General features: G+C 41.3%; 2 protein-coding genes across 6 annotated transcripts; one reads left to right on the forward strand and one right to left on the reverse strand.

The window, feature by feature from the left end:
- Positions 1 to 1243: 1243 nt before the first annotated feature.
- Positions 1244 to 12375, reverse strand: ganc (glucosidase, alpha; neutral C). 4 transcript variants are annotated; one of them, XR_007382256.1, is made up of 26 exons: positions 12205 to 12375; positions 11716 to 11778; positions 11466 to 11568; positions 11043 to 11170; positions 10601 to 10783; positions 9675 to 9690; positions 9434 to 9503; positions 9233 to 9329; positions 8880 to 9078; positions 7745 to 7889; positions 7426 to 7661; positions 7085 to 7211; positions 6918 to 6997; positions 6652 to 6795; positions 6442 to 6538; positions 6247 to 6348; positions 5070 to 5313; positions 4915 to 4979; positions 4635 to 4711; positions 4454 to 4528; positions 4223 to 4336; positions 3903 to 4015; positions 3548 to 3651; positions 3044 to 3185; positions 1736 to 1879; positions 1244 to 1588 (listed from the first exon to the last, which is right to left on the reverse strand). XR_007382256.1 is itself a non-coding variant. In XM_048974361.1 (25 exons), exons 1-24 carry the CDS (start codon positions 12234 to 12236, stop codon positions 3076 to 3078), a joined length of 2724 nt encoding a protein of 907 aa, XP_048830318.1. In that variant the 5' UTR covers positions 12237 to 12375; the 3' UTR covers positions 1244 to 1879; positions 3044 to 3075. The 4 variants fall into 4 exon arrangements, 3 of the variants coding, with proteins under 3 accessions (XP_048830318.1, XP_048830317.1, XP_048830319.1); XM_048974361.1 differs by having other exon boundaries at positions 1244 to 1879; XM_048974360.1 differs by lacking the exons at positions 1244 to 1588; positions 1736 to 1879 and having other exon boundaries at positions 2707 to 3185.
- A 466-nt stretch (positions 12376 to 12841) lies between these two features.
- LOC125707314 (transmembrane protein 87A-like) lies at positions 12842 to 21781 on the forward strand. 2 transcript variants are annotated; one of them, XM_048974364.1, is made up of 21 exons: positions 12842 to 12860; positions 13089 to 13305; positions 14310 to 14367; positions 14543 to 14640; positions 14732 to 14848; positions 14945 to 14992; positions 15250 to 15306; positions 15447 to 15588; positions 16044 to 16105; positions 16374 to 16557; positions 16675 to 16774; positions 17082 to 17175; positions 17477 to 17548; positions 17788 to 17896; positions 18071 to 18129; positions 18348 to 18451; positions 18619 to 18695; positions 18954 to 19018; positions 19277 to 19329; positions 20382 to 20412; positions 20525 to 21781. In XM_048974364.1, exons 2-21 carry the CDS (start codon positions 13201 to 13203, stop codon positions 20564 to 20566), a joined length of 1677 nt encoding a protein of 558 aa, XP_048830321.1. In that variant the 5' UTR covers positions 12842 to 12860; positions 13089 to 13200; the 3' UTR covers positions 20567 to 21781. The 2 variants fall into 2 exon arrangements, with proteins under 2 accessions (XP_048830321.1, XP_048830320.1); XM_048974363.1 differs by lacking the exon at positions 12842 to 12860 and having other exon boundaries at positions 12864 to 13305.
- Positions 21782 to 22063: the final 282 nt, after the last annotated feature.

Below are 22063 nucleotides of genomic sequence, written 5' to 3' on the forward strand. Positions count from 1 at the left end.
TGACTGTGCTGCTCATTTCCTAGGTTTTATCATCCATATGTTGTCTTATTATGGATTTAGTATAAGGAAATCATTAGAAACATGATTGGTAAAATGTTCCTTATGACTGCTTGTACTCATAGAAATAAACATAATATATGTATATAAACCCTACACATTATATATGGGGGTGACAGTGGTGCAGTGGTTAGCGCTGTAACCTCACACTTATGGGGCCAGGGTTCCGTTTGTGGAGTCTGCATGTTCTACCTGTGTCATGGTGGGGATTCCTCTGCGTCCTCCAGTCCGTCCGCCCCCCCAGTCAAAATCCATGCTGAGGCTAATTGGAGTTAGCAAAATCGGCCATTTGTGTGATTGTGCGAGAGACAGTGTGCCCTGCGATGGGCTGCCCCCCCCCACCCCGACTTGTTCCCTGCCTCGTGCCTGTAGCCTCCCCCATGACCCTGAATAGGACAAGTGGTTTCAGAAAATGGATGTTGTATGTGGACATTGTATGTTCCCATGTTTGTAAAATGCAAGGTTGCATCCCTGTGTATTCAGGTCATTGTGTGTGAGGAAAGCAAAGGCTAAAGGGAGTAAAAAAAACATCCATGAAGGCATATTAGAGGAAATGAGCAACTGGAAAAAGTAAAGGGCAACTCAAACACAGTTAGGGGCATCTTACAGTTCACTGGCTTTGATCCTCATGCCCCATAGTAAGAGTTTGTAGATCAGACATTATATTGATAATGAAAGCTTCTCTGTTGCTGTGAGGGTATCCAATATTTTTAGGTATCAAAAAAAAGAGAATGTATGCAATGGTCACTTTATTTGTAACGAAGACACAACAGCAAACGAAAGTTGGTGTTAGTGTAGAGTTAGTGTAGTGAGGGGCATGTGGTGGAGTCAGCAGCTCTCTCCCAGGAACACGTCCCTGTGTCAAAGCCCACAGCCCCTGTACCCATAAGCAGCTGAAGGTGTGAGATCATACTGCTGTCCGCAAAGCTACCTAGTTCAGGTTACACCTATTTTAAAATCCACTGGGTTTAAGCCTCTATAGTCTCATGAACTGAAAACACATGGCGTATCACTTCTTATTTGCACAGAAGGCAATATCTGGAGACTAAATGTTATTAAACTTTGTTTAGTTTGATGATTCTGAAATGTTCGATTTGTGTCCAGGACATAATCTCAGGGATCTGTCATTTGTGTTAATCAGTGCTGACCTGAATTTTTATATATTATATAAAATTATATATAATATATAAAATTATATATTTTGACTTTATTTACTTGCTGCTGTATGCAAAGGAATTTTCCTCTGGGATCAGTAAAATAGATATTATATTATTCGAAAACGACAGAAAACTTGTAGAAAATGATATATGGTGATGGTAACAGCCAGTCAGCATTTTTACATGACAACATCTGCTTTTAACATTCATATTAACAAATAAAGCAATCATGTTAGTCATTTCAATTAACTGAACTCGCTGTTCTGTCTAGAACTGTTTTGATGCCAGGTCAGATGGACTGAAGATGAGGCAGGGCAGGTGGTTGGTGTTAGGAAGTGTTTACCAGAGTGTGTCCAAATCTGAAGCCAACTGTCCTAAAAAAGAATTCATAACAGCTTCAAAATGAGCTTGATTCTTTCTTTGAGCTCTGGACTGTGTGTTAGTACTGCTTTTTGCATCATGGAAAAACCAGAGTAGGTTGATTTGATTCTGAGAGACATACAGTAATGAGGTTCTCATACCAATGGAAGAGGCCATCAAGGCACTGGAAGGTTTTCAGCATGAACTTGCAGAGATCTCTGGGAGCCACCCTCAATGCACCAGTGAAGTCCTGCATAGACTCAGCAGCTTTACCGCCTTTCAAGGCCTCATAGAAGCCATCCAACCTGGGCAAGGACATAGGACAGGACAGGAATTAAATGAGTAACAAGGTGATAACCAACTAATTTTCTAGCAACATCTTACCGACTGTTCATCCAGTAAATTATCACAATTTTTTTCCAACATTTTCATCTGGCTCAAATTCCTTTTCTGTATCTAGTAAGAATGTAGTTTGTTTTATTTTTCAACATTTCTTTGATAATTCATTGGATATTCAATTCCTGATGTCCATTGATATTTGACATGGATATTTAATTCAGATGCCGAAAGTCAACCATTTTTCCATTATCAGCGCCTTCATCTAATTCTATTCCCCTTTTTTGATCCTTCTTACACTGTCAGAAGAAGGAGCACCAATTTGTACCAATCTGAGGGCAAAATTACAGTAAATGCAAACATCTGATTGGTTATTTCCAATGAGACCACTTCTGTCCAATCAAAACACACAGTGTAACAGACACCGACTGGTACAAATTCTTTCTCATTGGACTGTCATTGACGCAAGAAAACAAAATCACTTGATTTCTCTGGTCAGCTGATCTGCTCTCCTAATATCACTGTTAGATAATCCAACATGCACTGTACCGTGAATTTTTAACCTATATATTCTAATTCGTACTTCATTTGCAGTATAAAGGTTCAAATCCATGGAAATATTTTGTGATAGCAGTGCAACTGCACATAAAATACATACACATTTGTGTTGTTACAACTATTGATTGCTGCACGTATCACTTTTAAAGGTGAATGCGTACTTGCGTGTCAATCACGTGCATCCCTGATTATTGAGCATACCATAAGATAGTATTAAGAAATACAAAAAAAATTATACTGGGTTTCAACTCTGCTTTATTTAAAAATTATTTATTCAAAAATACAGACTATGTGATATACAGTATTGACCCTCTTTTAATATTTCATGTTTTTTGTCAAACAGTATGAAAACAAACTCTTGGCATAAACCAATGACATCTCTTTTCTGTGACCAAGACAAAGTGCTCCACAATGACAAAGTGAGCAAAAATTTTTTTTATGTATTGTTAGAATTTTCTGAATTTGGGGTGAATATCTGCATAATCTCCATATGTCATTATTCCAGTATGAGTACAACTGCATGGTACACTGGCAAAACAGGAACATATGCAATATTATGATCTGTTGCAATATACCTTGAAGCAAAGTGCATTTTGTAAACTGCTTTCTACTGAATTTTAATTTCCCAGTCTTTTCCCACATTGAGATTCAGGTCTCCCACCAGCAGCAAATGCTTCTCTCCCTGATACTGGACTGATTTGCAGATTTCTTCCACGCCTATAGTGAAGAGAATTAAAGAAATGTTACATTCCTGAAAATCAGTCCGCACATTTCATCCATCGGCAATACACAGATATTACGTTTGCTTACTTTGAAAGTTGTTGATACACCTTCAGACGCATGTCATCTGGATTATTAAAATGATCAAGCTAAAGTTTGCAAAACCACACCACGCCAAACCCTTTTTACATGCTGATTCAGTAAACATCGTCTTCGAGGCAAACATAGCCGACAAATGAATTTAGTGCTTACTGGTTTCAAGCTTTATCAATCTAATAATTTAATATTGTTTTTAGGAGAAAATGTATTATTGAATTATTTGGTTTCCGTTGTTGTTGTTCATGTCTTCAGGCTCTCACCAGAAATACGTGTCGTTACAGCAGACGGTTTATTCTTTACCCCCAAGAAGCTGACAGAACTGACCGTGCACCCAGGGTCAAAGAGCCCTGCATCGTCGGCAGAACTGGGAATATAAGACAAACAGCCACATTTCCCAGCTGTAAATGTAAGTTATGCGGGCATCTTCTCTATAAAACATGACAGAGTTGGTATTTTGCCTTCTATACGAACAGTACAGTTGCCATTTTGGGCTTGACATTTAGATTGAGATGGTGTATCTGTGCACGTGTTTGGTCTCTTTCGGACCGTAAGGTTGACGTTCTACTACGACCAGGCTGCCTGCGTCTACATACAAAGCCTGCCAGCTGCTCTCACCAACACACCAGACGGCCCCCCTGCAGAGAAAACCTGCGGAGAGAATACTGTTTCCTGTCCTGATAACTGAAGGAGTGTCCATCGTCCAGGAAGAGCTGGCCCATGGCACAAGCCTGCAAAACAGCCGATCGGAAAGAAGAGCACAAAGTCACGAATTCTCTGTCTGCAGCATACAGGAACCAGGTTTAGTATTATTATTATTATTATTATTATTATTATTATTCATGATTATTTTGGGAAACTGACTACCCCAATTCCCACCTAAATGTAGGAAATGGGAATGAAATCACTAGGGTAAAAGCAATGTGTTATATTTTCACCTTGGAATCCAAAGCCACGGTAAGAGTGAAGGGAACTTTCTGCAGATCGGCCGAACAAGAACCTGATTCAGTCTTTCTGGGCACTATTGTACCTCCACGCTGAAAAAGGGGAACCTAAACCAAGAACCGAGAAAAGTGTTTCATGTAAATGCAATGCTTGCAGAATGACCAGAGAACACACACTAGATTTATCTGGATCACAATTCTGTAGGGGTATGTGGATGTACTCACAGTGTCCAAGGTCACCGGCAGACTCAACGTTTTGCCACCAGCAAAAATCACATTTGTTTGGACATCATACCAGTACTGCAGAATGAAGACCGACACGTTAAAAAAAACATGCATAAACACACTAATACATCTGCACTTTGTCATTCAGCAGGTTTGGAGAATAAACCAAAATGTATCTAACCTCACTGGATCCAGGAAGGACGACCTTGACCTCTGTGACTCCAGGATCAGCCACGGGACAGGCTAAAAGAGCATTTCCTGCAAAACGGAACATTCTCAGGCTAAAAAGGTCCCTGAACACCTCTTATTGGAATATTGTTTGCTTAGTGCCAGTTCGATTACTTATGATATGTAAATATTGAGATTCTAATTCATCTTAGGCTTCCCCACAGTAATAATACCATTTATTTGGTCCTGCACTATAATACACCAATAAACGTCATAATTATCATCATTGGTACCAATCATGTACTGATTCTCCACGGAGAAGGTGTCCTGCTCCCCAGGAAACTCCACCCACAGTGGTCTGATACAGATGCAGAAGAAAGCAAAGGTCAGATCCAAGGTGCACAGCAGCAATCCGGTATAAGGCCACTGCTTTTTACTCTGTGTTTACCTCATAGGGGGTTGAGCAGAGGTATGGGCTTCATAGAAGAGCGTGTACCAATAAGGCAGCAGGCAGTATCTCTGCTGAACTGCAGCGCGAATAGCGGCAGTAAAGGGGTCTCCAAACAGCCAGGGCTCCCGCCTCTTCGTCTCTCGACAGGAGTGACCCCGAAAAAACGGCTGCAGTGACCCTGCTTGATACCAACGAACCAGCAATTCTGGCTCCGGGTCCCGGAAAAACCCTCCAACATCCGCTAACGCGGAGGAAGACAAAGAGGAATGAGACAGAAGAATAAGGACTGGTCCAAAATAATCTTTTCATCTCCATTAGGGCTGCAAGATATCACATTGCAAGTCTGCTTAACATCGTCCTATCTATAATACAAAAAAGAAAAGTAGAAATTTACCCGAAATAAAAAAAAAAGCCAAACTGTAAGTTATCGTCTACTAATAAAATGTGTCAAATAAGTTGGTGGTGTTTCCGTGAGCTGTCAACAGACACAAAGTAGATGCAGCGCAGTACTGATAAATGAAACGTGACTGCAGGACTTCAGATGACTGGCGGAAAAATCTGTGCGGAAAATGACTGGCTTTTCTGTATTCTACGGACATTATTTACACCCACAGTTTGATAAGCAGATTAGCAGTGTGCCTAAAATATTAACGAAAGGTGTATTGCCATGGCGCCTTATGAAAGTAGCTGTGGTTGCTGATCTGTCCCTTTCTTCACCGCCACTTCAGTTCTTATCGCTTCCATAATTTACCGAAACAGTAGCATGTGGTGTCCTCCACTAACCAAGTTTAATAAGCATAAAGATAGACCAAATTTAAACAGATTACTAACATTTGGATATCGCCATACATCTCTCATTAATATTTTAGGTGTATTACTAATCTGCTTAATAAAATTTTTGGCGTGAGTTGACATACATATAGTACCAAAAAGATGGGGTCCGGACAGATTTTTACGCCTGTAATCTAAAGTCCTGGTGATTATTGCATATGTGCACATGATTATGATCATGAATATATTATGATATCATGCAGCCCTAATGTCAATACTCTTAAATATAAGATTATAGCTAATATGCTACCAAAATGGTGTACCTCATTATAAGAAGGTGTTGTCTGACAATCTCTTTCATGTTTGTCAAATAGGATGCCTAATAACTGACAGCTAATCTCACCCCCACAGAAGGCTATCCCCGCAACACTCAGGGCCAAAAGCATTGGGATTGAGATCTTCAAGTATTCCCAGGTGGCCATATTGTCCCCTGTCCATATTGCACCTGTCAGAGACACAGAAACACATACAACACTCTGGGTACGGATGAGCAGTCATGCTTCTGCAGCCTATGTGTGCAGCTCTTGTACTGGCTCACCCAGTCTCTGTGACCCTGCAAAGAAGGAGCGCGACAGGACAAATGGTCTGTCCAGGCCGTGTGATCGAGATATCAGACCGTCCACCGTAGCCATGTGCTAAAGCGAAAAACAGTGGAAAAAAACAGGCGGAGGGAGAAAAGGAGAAGAAATTAGAATGCGAGTGTTAAAGGTGAATAAATAAAATACTTTTTCTTCTTCAGGAACCTCACCTGATAGAAGCCATACAAGTTGTGGAGTTCCCGATGTTCCACACCCCCATAATGTACCGCATCCTTGGGCATGGTCTTCTCTGGCCCATCAAACACAGACGGCTCATTCATGTCATTCCATATAAACATGTTTTCTGTGGAGCCCTTTTTGTGCATGTGGACACGCAGACATACACATGACAACATTACACTGAAGTCAGAGCGTCAAAAGTGCACCCAACAAATCGAAACCACTAAATCCAAGATTGAGGTCGATTCACGGTCACCTTGTATTTCTCCAGAGCAAAGAGACAGGAGTACCACGTCCGGACGGTGCTGCTGCTGAAGTCCAGGTAACATGAGGCACCTAAAGACCAAGAACAGACACTGAAAAAGACGAACAAGCTACAAAAGCCTGAGAAGAACCTGGCTAACCAACACCCTCCTACTGTACCTGGCCAGCAGCGCCCACAAAACGGACCTCCTTCCCTGTCCCTCACAAAGTGGCCTGACTTCCTGGCCTCACAGTAAATGGACCAGGCAGGATCCACTTTGATGTGAGGGTCACTGATGACCACCAGCTGTTAGGCAGAAATATAGGAACTTCAGGAGACGTGATCACCACATACAACAGATTACAATAGAACTTGCCATGACGACAGTTTTTATTTTGACTGCCCGTATTTCTAAACCTAAATTTTTGGGGGTGTGGTTCAGCGGATGTTATCGCGATCGACTAGAAATGTCTTGCCGATTGACCTAGTTGACGACCGGTGTAAACCACAGCCACCTCACCTTCCTGTTTCGCTCCTCTAGGTGGCGCTGCAGACATATAGGATTGGGGAACCGGCGAGGGTCCCAGGTAAAGTACCGCTTCTCGTTCGTATGCTCAATGTCCAACCACATGACATCATAAGGAATGGCATGGCTATCAAACCCAGCATCCACTTCCTTGACATCAGCCTCATTCTCATAATTCCAGCGGCATTGGTGGTAACCCAGGGAGAAAAGGGGGGGCATGGCCTGGTAACCTGGCACCACCCAAAGAGCAAGGTTTAAGTATTAAGTGTACATAAACACAAATAAGAGTAAGTTACAGAAGGAGGTTGAGTACCGGTCAGCTCAGCATACTGAGAGAAGACCTGGGGGGGCCCAGGGCCAAGCAGAATGAAGCTGTCAATCACACCACTCTCTGACATCCAAGTAAGGTCTGTGTGGGGCTGCAAGTACCTCCTCTTCGCCGGAGGAGGGGTGAATCCCTAAGGGCCAAGAAAAGCAACTACTGAACACTGAATTAAGAGGATAAAGAGATTACGAGGATACAATAAAATCGAATACAAAAATATTAAAATACAGTTATGTGCCGAAAAACCACATTTTGCTCTTTGTGGTGATGCTGGTGTAAACAAACCTACTACACTGCCAGTCCTATAAAAGTATAGCACATACATCTACAGTATATATCGTACATGATACTTATAATGTAACATAATGATAATAAACAGGTATGTTACTGGCTTATGTATTTACTATACTGTACTTTTCTTTTGTACTTTCGTTATTTAGGCTATACCATATAGCCTAGGCCAGCATTAGGCTATACCATCTAGGTTTGTGTCAGTACATTCCATGATATTCGCACAATGACAAATTCACCTAAGACGTATTCCTCAGAGCGCACCTCTGTCATTAGTCGATGCATGACTGCATAAAAGGAGCAAACAATTTGCAACCAAAATCTTCGTGGGCTTGCACTTGGGGAGGAATGCTGGATGGCTGGCAGTTGTTTTTGTCTATTGCCAAGAAACCTGGCAATCCTGTTTCCTGTGATAGATTTTGATATTTTTGCACTTGCTAAAATAATGTTTTAAATGTTCCAGTTCTGCGTAATTCCTTCTGTGCCCCTGAAACCCTTCACCCACTAAATAAGTCACGGCGAATTGTCCTATCCCGTGTCCTATCCCGTGTCCTATCCCATGTCCTATCCCGTGTCCTATCCCGTGTCCTATCCCGTGTCCTATCCCATGTCCTATCCCGTGTTCTATCCCGTGTCCTATCCCGTGTTCTATCCCGTGTTCTATCCCATGTCCTATCCCGTGTCCTATCCCTGTTGCATGTGATTCTACTTGCCGCACGGACTGGAATAATTTCCCCAGGTATGTACATATCTATTAAGCACTTCACTTGAGTTACTCACCTTCTCTGTTCTAGTTACTGTGTAGGAGTAGCATACAGAAATAAGAAAGCACCTGCAGATCGGAGGAAGGCACACCATCGGAGATGCACTGGAGGTCCACCAGCGTCTCTGATGCATTCAGCCAGAATACACCAATAGTCCTGCTGGTATTGTGGGCCAGCACAAGAGGGACAGAACCATACAGTCCCAAGCGACTGTGAATGTCGTATCCGAAAACATCCAGGTTGTACAGACGGTAGGGCTCTCCGTCACTGAAGTCCAACACAACAAAGCAGAGGTATGATCTCAGAGAAATGGCCACAAGATCAAGCTAATGTGTTAGCACATGCTAACACAGATCTGCACAGAGTGCATTTCGAAATCAAAAATTCAAAGCCTCCTGTTCTTCACTGCCAGGGACTTTACCTAGTGTCTTTCAGCTGGAAGGTATCAGCATGTTCAGGAAGACCATACAAATGGGAAAAGCCACACAGCCTGAGGTCCACACCTACAGAACTGGGCCCTGTTTGATTTATTTAGACAGAAACAAACTGGTCATATATTTCAATCCTCCTGTTTCAAATCCATACATTTTCTTTATATGTATTTTACATAACAACCACCAACCACTTCCTTTGATGTCCACAAAATGTTTAAATTTCTCCCTCCACAATCCAGTGGGGTCCTCTTCTTCATCCTGGACATTGAAAAATGTATATAAGAAATAACTAAATAAATAATAATAATTATTATTATAAACATTTAAGGGAATAATATTCTTACTGAACTACTGAACCTTGATGACAGGTCAGTAATGTTCATGATGTGAAGTCAGTGTCAATCAGTGAGTAAAGGATGCTTCACTTACCACCGACGTCAAAGGCCTGAAGAGCAATGAAACACAAGAGGAAGCAACTATAACTTAGAAATACAACTTAAGTAGAACTTGGTGTCTTAGAGCTCCAACACACATTAACGTCTTAAGAAGACGAATATGATTATTTTACTTTCACCTTTTGGTGAAATTACTTTGGACTCATTACCATGTATAGTATAGAGGTCATAAGATGGTATTAATTGCAAATTGATGATTTTCTCGCTTTGGCGGATGGATACGTAAGTTAGGTCGTTACGAAAGCTGCACTATAATGCCAAGAATGCTTTTGACTGCTGGACAGGGGGCCGGACCTTCTTCCAATCAGCAGGGAGCACAAACAGTCAGGATCACATGCGATTTCACCGCAAGCCACACACTTTGTCTTAGTCACACACTCTGCATAAACCCGACGCAGTATTATTATTTAGTATTATAATTAAGTTTTTATTTTTATATTATTTTCAGTTTTCATTTGAAATCAAGTTTCAGTTCAGTTTCATAAAATTCGGAAATAGGATGATACTTTCACATCTAAATTATTAGGAGAACATCCGATTAAACCGCAGTGATATTACTGTCATGCATGATGCTTGGGTTTCTTAAGGTTAAAGTAACTGTGAATCTCCTGAGCCCATGGACCTGTTCAGAATCAGGAGCCGTCCACCTCCATATACAGTAGATGGCACATATACAATGGATTTGTTTACTGCCCAACACAAATATTCACCTAGTTTTTTTGCTGTGGTGTCATTTGGATAATTTTTCATGACTGCTCATGGCACCTGTCTGTTGCACGTGTAATTTGTGCCAGGTCTATGTCAGGAAATCCAGGTCTTTGTTACTATCAGAAACGCAAAACGAGCAAACAAGTCTACACACTGCCACACATTTTTGAAAGTCTGGCCAAACACTCTCACCTCATCGCGGGTGGATCCTGTAGTACCTCAAAGTACAGCCTGCCGTTTTGGTTTAATGTGACAGTCACCTCCCCCTCGCACAACACCTCCAGCAGCAATGGGCAGGCTTGTATGCGGACTTGGTACCGAGAGACACCCCAGCCCAGTGTAACAGAATTCTCTTCCTTTTTGTCTAAGTGCAACCTGGCAGGAAAAAAAGGTTCCAAGAGTCTGACGTCAAAGTTACGACATCCAAACAATTACTTGGCACTTTTAATTTTTTCTACAGTATATGATGTGAATATTATGTAAATAACACCTCATACATTTAACTGTAATTTGAGTTATAAAGCTATACCTTCACCAAACTATGAACTAATGTGCTGTCATAATAATTTCAGTCCTTTCTTCAACACTTAGCTCTAGTTCCATACGTGTAAAAAAAATTAAAGAGGTTGCATACCGTTCGTAAACTGGTTCTCTTGTTAAAACATCTGGAACCTTGTAGCGGGGTCGAATTGGCTTGAGTTCATCAACTAAAAGCCTAATAGCTCCACCTCTAATGGCACATACTTGTAGAACCAGCTGTGCCTGTAACAGTCATGCAGCGCAGTATTTACTAAACAGTAAGTCTAAGTCATTTATTAAAGCATGAAGTACTGAATAATGAACCAGTGATCCAAAGGCCTAATACTGAAATCTCAGGAAAGGCTGTCGCATTGCAACACTTATGCGCAGATTTATCCAACACAGTTGCATTGGGGCAAAGGTGCAGTGAATTAATTGCTTGTTGGTGGGAATTTCAGAGACAGACACAGTGATTGGTTTTCAGGTATGTTTTTATTACTGGTTCTGCTGACCTTTGAACTTTACCACCCAAAAATACCTCAGTATTTCGGTCCAGAAGCTCCATTACTGCTCCTTTTTCTGTCAACACCAAAGTATTCAGCAAGATGTGATACTGTTGCCTATTTCCCTGCTTCTGTCGTCTGGATTTAAACGGGAGGTAACAGGATGCAGAAGAGACAGAGGCAAACATTAAGATCCCTTTCATTAAAAAAATATATATTTTTTTTTTTGTTTGCTCATTTATTAAGCTTTAATTTTTATATATTGCTGATGCTTCCATTGCTTACCGATAAAATGAAATCTGGTCACACTGCTTAAACTCGTTGTCTCCTTCACCATCTGGGATAACACTGAAAAGAATTCATTAGCTATTTTAGACTAGTAAAAATAAACTCCACCCATTAATATAAACACAGCGGCTTCTGTTTTTGCAGTATAACTTCAATCTCAGACTCAGAACAGAACAGAATGACTGGGTGAGCCGCAGTGCCCCCCCCCCGAAAACTGACAGCGGCTCCTTCACGCCATCGAGTGACGTGCAATGTCCCGGAAATCGGTTATTTCGCGTTTTAACTACAAGAAAAAATCTAGGTAAGAAGTATCCCCCATAGATGTGGTTTCGGATCCCTACTGCAGCTAGTGACAGTATAGGGCACCACGTGCGTAGTGACGGTGCTGCAAAGCAGCGACCAACTCAGCAGTTTTGCCAGAAATTAACCGATTACTTTAATAATTTAGTGCGAGTTGCATGCCCAAACAGAAGAGTAAAGAGCTACCTTTCGACGGCATTCGTTTCGATTTCTGTCATTGTCTCCTCGGTGTTTTTATTTTTGGACTACACGGTTTATTAGCAACTTTCCTAAATTAGTCAATAATGGTGGGACACTTGAAGGCGAGACCCCACAGCGTGTTCACGGAGAACCACGTGATTGTGACAAAAGGGCGTCGTTCCCCGTAGAGACACGCCATTGGCTCATTGGAGATACACGGAAGTGAAGTCCCACGTGTTGTAGGTTGTATTTTAGTGACGTAGTTCTTTAATCGACTCTGTGGATGGAGAACTTTTGTTTTGCAGAAGTTCTCCAAGAATTTCATTATAAAATATATTTTTATAAGTAGTTTCACAAAACAAAAAACAAATGACTTCTTTACCTCCCATGTTAGAAAACTACAATCATAGAAGAAAAAAAGAAATACAACTAACTGATCATAAACTAATGAAGGATTGTAAATGGCACAAACATATTGAATCGTCATTGCGGCTGTAATACTCGTTTGACCAGCTCGTGTGACTTGTATTGCATTATAATTGTATTGCACCACAGCCTGCTCTACGCCGTTTTGACCAGCAGGTGGCTCCACTTACAAACGCAATTGCTTCGGGAAGCCTCACTGGTTCGTCTGGGCGCGTTAATGCAGGGGTTTACTTGGTGTAAGTATCTGGAAAAAACAAAGCACCAACATCTTGGCAGGGTAGTCACATCAGCAAAGTTGATTCGCTGATGCGTTTGTAGTCCCGGGCCGGGGGGTGCTCCGAAGTATATACAAATCAACAAATATATCCAAGAAATGATCCGGAAGTGGGCGTGTCCATTCCGCTCAGGATATCGTGCTCTTTCGGCCGTTTTGGAGAAACTCGGTTCTTTCCGTTTTCTCGCAGCCCAGCATCGCCACCTGCAGTACGGAGTCCAAACGAACCGTTCGAGAAAGCCCGAGAACAGCACCCGGAACCGAATGTAGAAGATACCTTATGTTTTGTAATTGTTTAAAAAATGATACATACAACAGCGTACTTGTTTTTCTCAGTGTTCTTCATTTCAGTGTTCCGGTCCGGGAAGGGGGCCGAGGTCTCCTTGTGGAACATTGACATCAGCTCGGTGAGTTCCTGTATTTCTCTGCTTCTAAATGCTGTGAGTTGTGTCATACCTAATGCATGGCTTACCAGCTAGCTAGCTCTATAAATTAACCAGCGTGACATATTTCTTCGATTAGATTAGTGTTATCTAAATAGCTGGTTGCAAAAACAAGTTCCAAACCCCGTGTCGTTTTGTTTTTCTTACCCATTACAGCAGCATTTATATGAACTAAAGTCAAATCCAGCAGTTCTACACAAATAGCCAATAAGATTTATAAGTTAAGATGCACACCGTCAGACTGCACAACGCTAAATCGATAATAAACTAGCCAGCTTTCATTCCCTTGTGAAAAGAATCAAAGACTTTTCACAGGTTTAGTGTGACATCGTTGCGTCGCTGTCGATGTCAACATATGGTATAATAAAGTGTGAATACAGCCAGAGGAAAATGATCAAATCATTGATAGATGCTCGTTAACTTGGCTAAATGATAAACAGGATTAAGTAATTAAGATTCCCTGGCCTAATTTTTAATAATGATGATCTTTATGCTGTAGTTTCCACACATGGTATTAATGTGCTTTTTACAGTATGTCGGGGGTGTAATACATTCATCTAATATATATGTACCCCGGTCATTTTCCTTCCAGCACAAGCAGCAATAAGTTTGAATGTTCTTAAATGCTTTAGAATATGTATAATTACAAAAAAGAATATTTGTCTATTCTAAGGTTCTTTAATGTTATGTGGTTAAGGTTGCCGATGCATTTGTGTGGAGCCCTGGAATCGTACGTGTTGGGTTTAATGCATAATCTTGTATCAGTTTTAGAATTGAATTTTTTTAATTGAATTTGTGTGATTGAAAACTTGGTAGGTCCTTTCATATGGAGACATGCAGAAAATGCAGTTCTGTCATGCTTACGGTTGTACATGGATGGGAATGTGCCTATATCTTATCTCTGTTATTTTAGATTACTGCTGAAATGGAAATTTATCAAGAAATTCCTGTGCACATTTTCTTTTCAGGACCACTATGCCGTTTTCCGTAAAACACTGTTTGCAAACACAACGGTCTACATAACCTGTAAGTGCTGCTGTTACTTAGGAGGCTGATTGTAAAAATTTGTATTATGGTTAAAAAACGTCTTTTAACATTCCAGTTTGAAAACTAAAATTTCATATGCTCCATATCGTTATAATTCTGCTTAAATATTTCTGTTCTGTTGCTCTACCGTTTGTTGTTTGTTTATTCAATTCAGTTTCTGGCGATAAGTCGTCTTGTGATGAAAATACGGCCTTTAACATCAGCTGGTATCTCCGGTCCTCTGTGTGCTACAATGAGGTCTTCAATACGGCGGTGAGCGTCTTTGTACTCAAACACTATTATATATGTTCACACTTTTGGAATTTTCCTGTCTGTTAACAGTTATTTTTTCCATCACCCTCAGGACAATGATGCATTAAATATGTTTGGCATGGAGAAAATGCTGAAGGACAACTGGAATGGCTTTTACAGCCATGGTTTTGTTGAGTTCGAGAACTGCTCTTCCCTCTTTACTAGCAAGGTGGATACTAGTTGACTTTGTGGAGCATGTTGGGTTTGTTTTGTGACAACTCTTTGTAGACTTTCTCAAACTCGGGTGTGTTTGTGTACTCCTTAGGTGTATTACCAGACATTTCCTCCATATCAGCCCCTCAGCAAACCGGATGTAAGTACAGAAGAGCTCTTGCAATACTATAGAGGATCGAGTGTCATTGGCATAATTGAAGAAGATGGTAAAAATGGGAGATGGATTATCAGCCTTTTGTGTAAAAAAAAAAATAAAAATAAAAAAACTTTTGTTCACCCGAAAATAATTTCCATTTTTGGCTTATGGAGAATCTTAACATTTTATGATTGTGGTTTCTCGTCCTTTTGATGGTTCACGGAGATTGTTCTCTTGCTGATTTATTTCTCTTTTCCCAGGATGAAGGAAACGGGTTGTTTAATCGGAGTTCACCCCCGATGTGGCGTGAGAAACCGGTGAGTGGTGGCATGGATGGATTTATGGGGGCATGTTTTTGGCTCTGAAGATTCGGCTTTGTCAGCAGTACTTCCTGAATACCTCTATTTTAATGCGTGTTTGTACTCTGCCCCCCCCCCCCCCCCCCCGCCCCCCACAGCCAGCTGGTGCCGTTGCAAAAGCATGGCAGGACAGCCCATATATGTTCATTGTTAATGTGCAGAATCTGACCAACAAGCTGGAAACGGTACGAAGGAATTCGGAGCAGTCCACTGTTTCCTCTCGAAACTTTGCCTTTACTAGTAAGTAGTAAATCCCAGTTACTAGCTTACAGCACAGATAAGGTGAAAAAACTATATTTGACCAAGGTTTTTATGATTTCTTTTGGGGTAGTGCAGTGGCACAGAGGTTAGCACTGTTGCCTCACACCTTTGGCACTGTGGGTTGCGTATCCAAACCTGGCTCCATGTATATGGAGTTTGCATTCTTACTGTGTCGTTGTGGGGATTCCTCTGGTGTCTCTCCCCCCCCCCCCCCCCCGGTTTTGGTTTGTGAGCCCCGTGATGGGTTGTAGCCACCTCCTGTAGCTTCTGGGATAGGCTCTGGAGCACCGCAACCCTGCATAGGCCAAGCGGGTATACAAAATGGATGGACGCATAGATGTTTTATGATAATAATGAAGTATGCATGTGTTCTATGCATATAAGGGACAGGGAATGTTGTCTTAACCTGTGCATGTGTGCTTGCATGTCCGCAGTGACGGTGCAGATGAAGGGTCCTTATGGATATACCTCCCCTGCAGACTGGCCCCTCATGATGGTAGGATGAGTATATCACCTCCTCCTCGTCCAGCCCATGGGCATCGTTAGGTCCATTCACTCGGGGCTATCCCCGGAGTATTTTAAGCCTAGCCCCAAGTATTTAGCCGATGCCAGTTTTCCTTCAAAACGAAAAGAGGTCAGGCCAGATGTAAACTTGACTTGGCCTCTGATTTTTTTTCAGTAGCAAGAAATGCCCCAGGTCCAGGTACTGCAATCAGCACCTAAGGTGCTGCAGTGGTTAACTGTGTCACCGTTTTCTCCCACAGTTCTTCATGGTCATGTGCTATGTATATGTGCTCTTCGGGGTGCTTTGGCTGTTCTGGTGTGTCTGCTACTGGCGAGACCTGCTGAGGATCCAGTTCTGGATCGGCGCCGTGATTCTGCTGGGAATGCTGGAGAAGGCCGTGTTTTACTCTGAATACGAGAGCAATCGCTCCCGCGGCGAATATGGTAAGCGCGTGCGAGAACAATCTTGCACGACCTGTTTGTGTGTCACGTTCATTTTTCTTGTCTTTTCATCTGCAGCTGAATGCTGTAACTGTATCTCAGTTGTGTTTTTCCATGCAGTGCGAGGTGCAGTGATTTTTGCAGAACTCCTGTCGGCCCTGAAGAGGTCGCTGGCACGGATCCTAGTGCTCATCGTTAGTTTAGGCTACGGCATCGTGAAGTAGGTACTTTCGTCACATGTCATGACTTAACGATTAAAATTCACTTGTCTCTAACACTTCATCATGAATTACAGTTTTTTTTTCTTTAATTATAAGGTTTTATCCAAAGCAGAAGCAGAAAGATGGGTTGTAATTTTTGCATGCGCCTTGGGATTTGAACCATCGCATTTTTTGCACAATGCTTTACTTGTTGAGCTACAGGAGGTGATACATTAGTTGAATTGCCAACAGTTTTTGTTTGATGACCTGACACACACACACACACACATTCCTCTTAAAGCTTTGTTTTCATTGTCACCTCAACAGACCCAGGCTTGGGACCACAGTGCACCGGTTGGTAGCAGTGGGGCTGCTCTACCTGCTTTTTTCATCTGTAGAAGGTGTGCTTAGGGTCACTGGGGTGAGTATCTACAGCAGTGTTTCTTAACCTGGCCCTTGGGGACCCCTAGACAGGGAGCTGGGAGGGAGCAAAAACAGGGACTGTCCTGCGGGGAGCTGGGAGGGAGCAAAAACATGGACCGTCTGGGGGCTCCCAAGCCCTGGGTTGAAAAAGATTTATCTGCAGTATAGGGCTTTATATTTATGAATATTTATACAATAGTAATGAAAAAAATAATTCATAGTGATTGAAGACTTTTTTTGTATGTTAAATGTTTTTTTCTGGATCTTAAATCAATGCTTTCTTTTCCCCCTGATTTTAGAGTTTCTATGGCACCGTAGCACTGATGGCCGACCTCAGTCTGTCTCTCATTGACTCCTGCGTTATGTGGTGGATATCCTTAACTCGTTTCATGAGCATGTTCGGCCAACACAAGGTGGAACATTGCTGAACACTGCAGTTGTTGTGTGTGATAAGTGCCTTTTTGGATTGGGGTTGGTAAACTTTCCAGAAACTTTCCATCATATGGGAAGTTAAGCTAGAGAATTTTGGAAATGTTCCAAGTTGGAAACTTTCCATTGGGAATAGTGTGTTTTCTGGGACCTTTTATGATCTTTGACCACCAGCATTCACATCTTCATCAGTCTCTCCCAGACTACGCGCTTGCTTAAGCTGCGCAGAAATGTTGTGAAGCTCTCCTTATACCAGCACTTCACTAACACGCTCATTTTCTCAGTGCTAGGTGAGTGACTGACTTCTCCATAGTGTTTTTGTATGCATGTGTTCATGCGTGGGAACTCGTTGTTGTGGAGAAATAACTATAAATAATTTTGAGGGAATTCCCTTATTTTTTTAATCTACAGTTTTGTCAATAAATTTAATAATTACAAATGTTTACTTCTCAATTCATTTTCAGCATCAATCATTTTTATCATCTGGACAACCAAAGAATTCAAACTGGTGGATTGTCAGACTGTGAGTGTCTAGATTTCTGTTGTTCCAATTACCTTCTCAATTTGTTCGACCTGTTTCTCCCTGACCTGAGCAAGCAGTTGAATGTTTGTCTCAGACTGGAAGGACCGGTTCACAGGTGCTAATGTATGTGTGTTTGTGTAAAAGGCGTAGAAGGAGATGTAAGTTTATGCTGGTGTGTGTGTTTGTGCATGCGAGTGTAATATGATGTGTGTTTCCAGGGATGGAAAGACTTGTGGGTAGATGATGCCTTCTGGCGACTGCTCTTCTCAACGATTCTCCTTGTCATTATGGTGCTCCTACGACCATCTGTGAACAGCCAAAGGTCAGGAGGTCAAGGATACATCGACTAGAAATGGACTAGCATTGGAAACAGGCTGAGCTTTTTGGTTTTAGATTTTTCCCATTCACTGAAATGAATGTCTTTGAGTAGAATAAGTCTATCTTTTATGAAAGATATGAATTGCCAGTTCCTTTACTGGCCACCTCCAGGTTCTCCCATTCTCCCCTTATTGATGATGAAGAGGAGGAAGAGGAAGAGAAGGAACCTATGCTGAATGAAGCATTTGGTGAGACACTTCACCAGCCACATATTCCATAACCATTTTGTGACATATCAAATTAGAGCTGAATCATATTGTATTTCAAAATCATATCAAATTATTGCTGAAACAATTCAATACACTATTAAAATACAATATTTTAATTATCTTTTTTTGTATGGTACACTTCATGTATCTAGATGGGTATCGTTTGAGAGGGAGCGATACATAATTTCATTTAATTCAAATTTTCGCCTATTCTAAGCTGTTCATTTTATGATGTAGAAGGAATGAAAATGAGGGGATCTAAGCCGGAGACCAATGGAGCTCCGAAGTTTCTAAGTAAAGAGGTAAGAGGTTGAATCTTTTTATGAAACAAAGTAACACTCTTGAGATATCGTGCATATGCAGAGAGGTTGTATAACTAATCTAGATATTTCTGTTGATGTTTTGGAACCAATAAGGCCTGAAGAAAAAAAAAATCGTAGTTATAAACAATTTGAATTAAATTATCAGTTTTAATGTTTAGGATAATTTGTAAATTTGTGAAAATTGGTGCAATTGTGTTTTTTGCATCGTTTCTAAACAGCGTAATGTTTTCTCTGTAGGACGATGATCTGAAGTGGGTGGAAGAGAATATTCCCACATCTGTAGCTGACGTGTGAGTATAATCGCGCAGTCCATTCTCCCATCTTCCATAAGTGGTACTCCGTTACAGGGTCATGATGAGTCTCGAGCTGATCTCTGGCGGAGAGCTGGGCACGAGATGAGATGAGAGCCCATTATAGTGGCACAATCGTGCGCAATAGGCCATTTACAGTCCCTAAATCGGCGTTTCTCAGACCATGTGGGGGTCCCCGAGGACTGATTTGAGAAGCACTGCTCTAAATCACCTAACTGTGTTACTGTACTAAGAGACAGCTGTAGTGCTTGGGGAAAACTCGCAATGAGAACATGTAAAATCTACACACAGAGTGCCGGGGCATAGTAGCGTTTAGACTAGTTTTGTAATGCATAGTAAATGGAGGGAGAATTAGCTGAGATTATAATACAAACTATTATTTTGTCATCCAGTATTTTTTCCTTTCTAAATGTTTTTACTTATGTTCTCCCTGTGTTATGCGTTTTTTCTACAAAGTTTGCTTTCCGCCTGCAGTCCAAAGACACAAAGTTAGGCTATTTGTTGGTTACAAGATCCCAGTAGTGTGTGATAATGTGTGAGTGTGTGCATGTATTTGTTCTGTGATGGACAGACATCCTGTGTAGGATGTATTCCAACTTTATTCTCTGTGCTGCTTGGGATATGCTGTAGACCTCCCCCCCCACCCCACTAGCTTAATTAGGATACATGGTTGGAGGTAGAAGGCTAGATGAATTGTCATCAAGTACTCGTAGGTGAAAAATCCAAGCTCATGGCAGTTTTACTTGTACAAAGATGTTCTGAGGGCAGAATGAAAAATGAGTTCGGAGAGAGAACCAATCAGCAAGTCCAAGCAGGTAGAGGAGGTGGGGCTAACCAATCAGATGTCTTGATCCTGCCTCCTCTGTTTGCTTGGACCTACCTCCTCCTCAACCTGATTGGTTCTCACTCTGAACCAATCATTTTTCGTTCTAGTCCCATGTAAACTCCCATGAGCCAAGTGCATGCCCTTTAACTGCACCTGCCTTCACTCACCCCCCCACCCCCACTTCCCCTCCTTCCTCCTCCTGTAGAGCGCTGCCTGTGATGCTGGACGAAGAAGAGGTAAATATGTGGCTTCTTGGCTGCAGCTCTATTATCTCCTTTCACAGCCAATCAGATGTGTTGGGGGAATCACTGTGAAATTCCATGTCATGACCTCTTCTTTATTTCCCAGGAAATTCTAAAAACCAAGCTGGAAAGGTCAAAGATGGAGTAGTGGGACACAACAAAGCGACCACTGGAAGGACTGCTATTGCATACACATTTAAGTTGAATTAAGATTATAAATTAATATGCTGTGGTAGGCTGACATATATGGAAGGGAAAAATCTGGACCATCAATTTGACAAAACGAATATCACCCTGACAAGCTAGGATTGGATTATGCAAAACAAATAAACACGCACACACAGAGTTCAGGTACTGTAGTCTATAGTTCCGTTTAGAATTTAAGCAAGGATAAGAGCGGTACACAGTTACAAGCGCATTATAGTTTGCTTAGAGACTGTCAATGATGCTGGCAAGCCTGCCTTTACCTATTGACATGATCTATCTTTTAATGGTCTAAAGTTTCTTGGTAGAAGTGAGGTTACGGTCGTGCCACTGTACAGCCTACCACTGCTAGAGGTGTGTCCAGCTGTTTCTGTACATATGCAACTTGTGTTCAAAGGATTTTGTGAATGCATGAAGGAAAAATGAAACTTTGAGTACGAAGACTGCCAAGACTACACAGGCGTGAAGACGGGATGTGTAACGGCTTTCTTAGTGTTTATCCAACCTTCCTTTATTTCAAATGAAAGAGCAACTGCTTATACTAAAAAATATTTGATTTTGCACTTTGCAGTTTCTTGTTCAGTTTGGTTGGACATTTAGGGAAACTTCCTGAGGTGTTTAAGTTATTAAAAACTTCTTGTATATGAAGAGTCATGAATATTTTTCTTTCTTCCTCATTCCCTGTTATGTAAGTGAATGGAAGGATTGAAGTTTATTTTTGTTTAGACATTGTGGTACTTTTGAGAGAATGATGGAATTGATTAAACCCAATAGCCATGCAATTTACTTTAATGTTCATATACCACAGGTCTGAGTAGCTTCGATGCTCACTCTACCTTGCTGCGGGTTTGGAGCACTTTTTCAATATCGTCATTTTTATTGTACCATGTGAGTGAAATCTTTGCCGTTTTTTGCAGCCCATAATCCTCAAAAATCTCTTCACTATTGTAAACGTGCAATTTAATACAGCCTAATGGCGTGTTGAGTCATTTTACTTGTGCATTCATCGGTCTGATCTGTGTATTTGTCTTGCAAGAGTTACTTTTGTTTGTTACATTGTAGGAAAATAGGGTAATTGAGTAAAGTGAGTGTGCTTACTTTTTTTTGTACCGTATGATTATTTTTGCTGTTTGGAAAAATAAAATTTCTATTTAACGCAGTAATTGTCATTTATTGTTGTTATCTAAACATTTAAACTTACATTTAATAAACTATAACCACCTTAACTACATTTTTAGTCTACAGGGAGCATTTATTCCATGAAGTAGCACATACGCTCGGACAAACTGAACGCTTATACAGATGAGCCAGTCGCCTATGGCTTACTCACTGGGGGCTTTGGGTGAGGATGCTGTAAAGCGCTTTGAGACAATGTAATGTGATAATGCGCTATATAACAATAAATTTGTTGTTGGTGTAAAACTGATCTGAGAACAGCCGT

Source organism: Brienomyrus brachyistius, chromosome 14, assembly GCF_023856365.1.
Source record: "Brienomyrus brachyistius isolate T26 chromosome 14, BBRACH_0.4, whole genome shotgun sequence".
In the NCBI taxonomy this organism is placed as follows: domain Eukaryota; kingdom Metazoa; phylum Chordata; class Actinopteri; order Osteoglossiformes; family Mormyridae; genus Brienomyrus; species Brienomyrus brachyistius.

Excerpts from the sequence above, each read along its gene's own strand:
- ganc (XM_048974361.1), bottom strand. The coding sequence starts at position 12,236 with ATGACAGAAATCGAAACGAATGCCGTCGAAAG. Across the intron at positions 9,330-9,433 it reads TGTGGACATCAAAGGAAGTG|GGCCCAGTTCTGTAGGTGTG; the intron begins GTTGGTGGTTGT and ends TAAATCAAACAG. Across the intron at positions 5,314-6,246 it reads GGGGATAGCCTTCTGTGGGG|CGGATGTTGGAGGGTTTTTC; the intron begins GTGAGATTAGCT and ends CCTCCGCGTTAG.
- LOC125707314 (XM_048974364.1), top strand. The coding sequence starts at position 13,201 with ATGATACATACAACAGCGTACTTGTTTTTCTCAGTGTTCTTCATTTCA. Across the intron at positions 15,589-16,043 it reads TCGAAACTTTGCCTTTACTA|TGACGGTGCAGATGAAGGGT; the intron begins GTAAGTAGTAAA and ends GCATGTCCGCAG. Across the intron at positions 16,775-17,081 it reads TTAGGCTACGGCATCGTGAA|ACCCAGGCTTGGGACCACAG; the intron begins GTAGGTACTTTC and ends TCACCTCAACAG.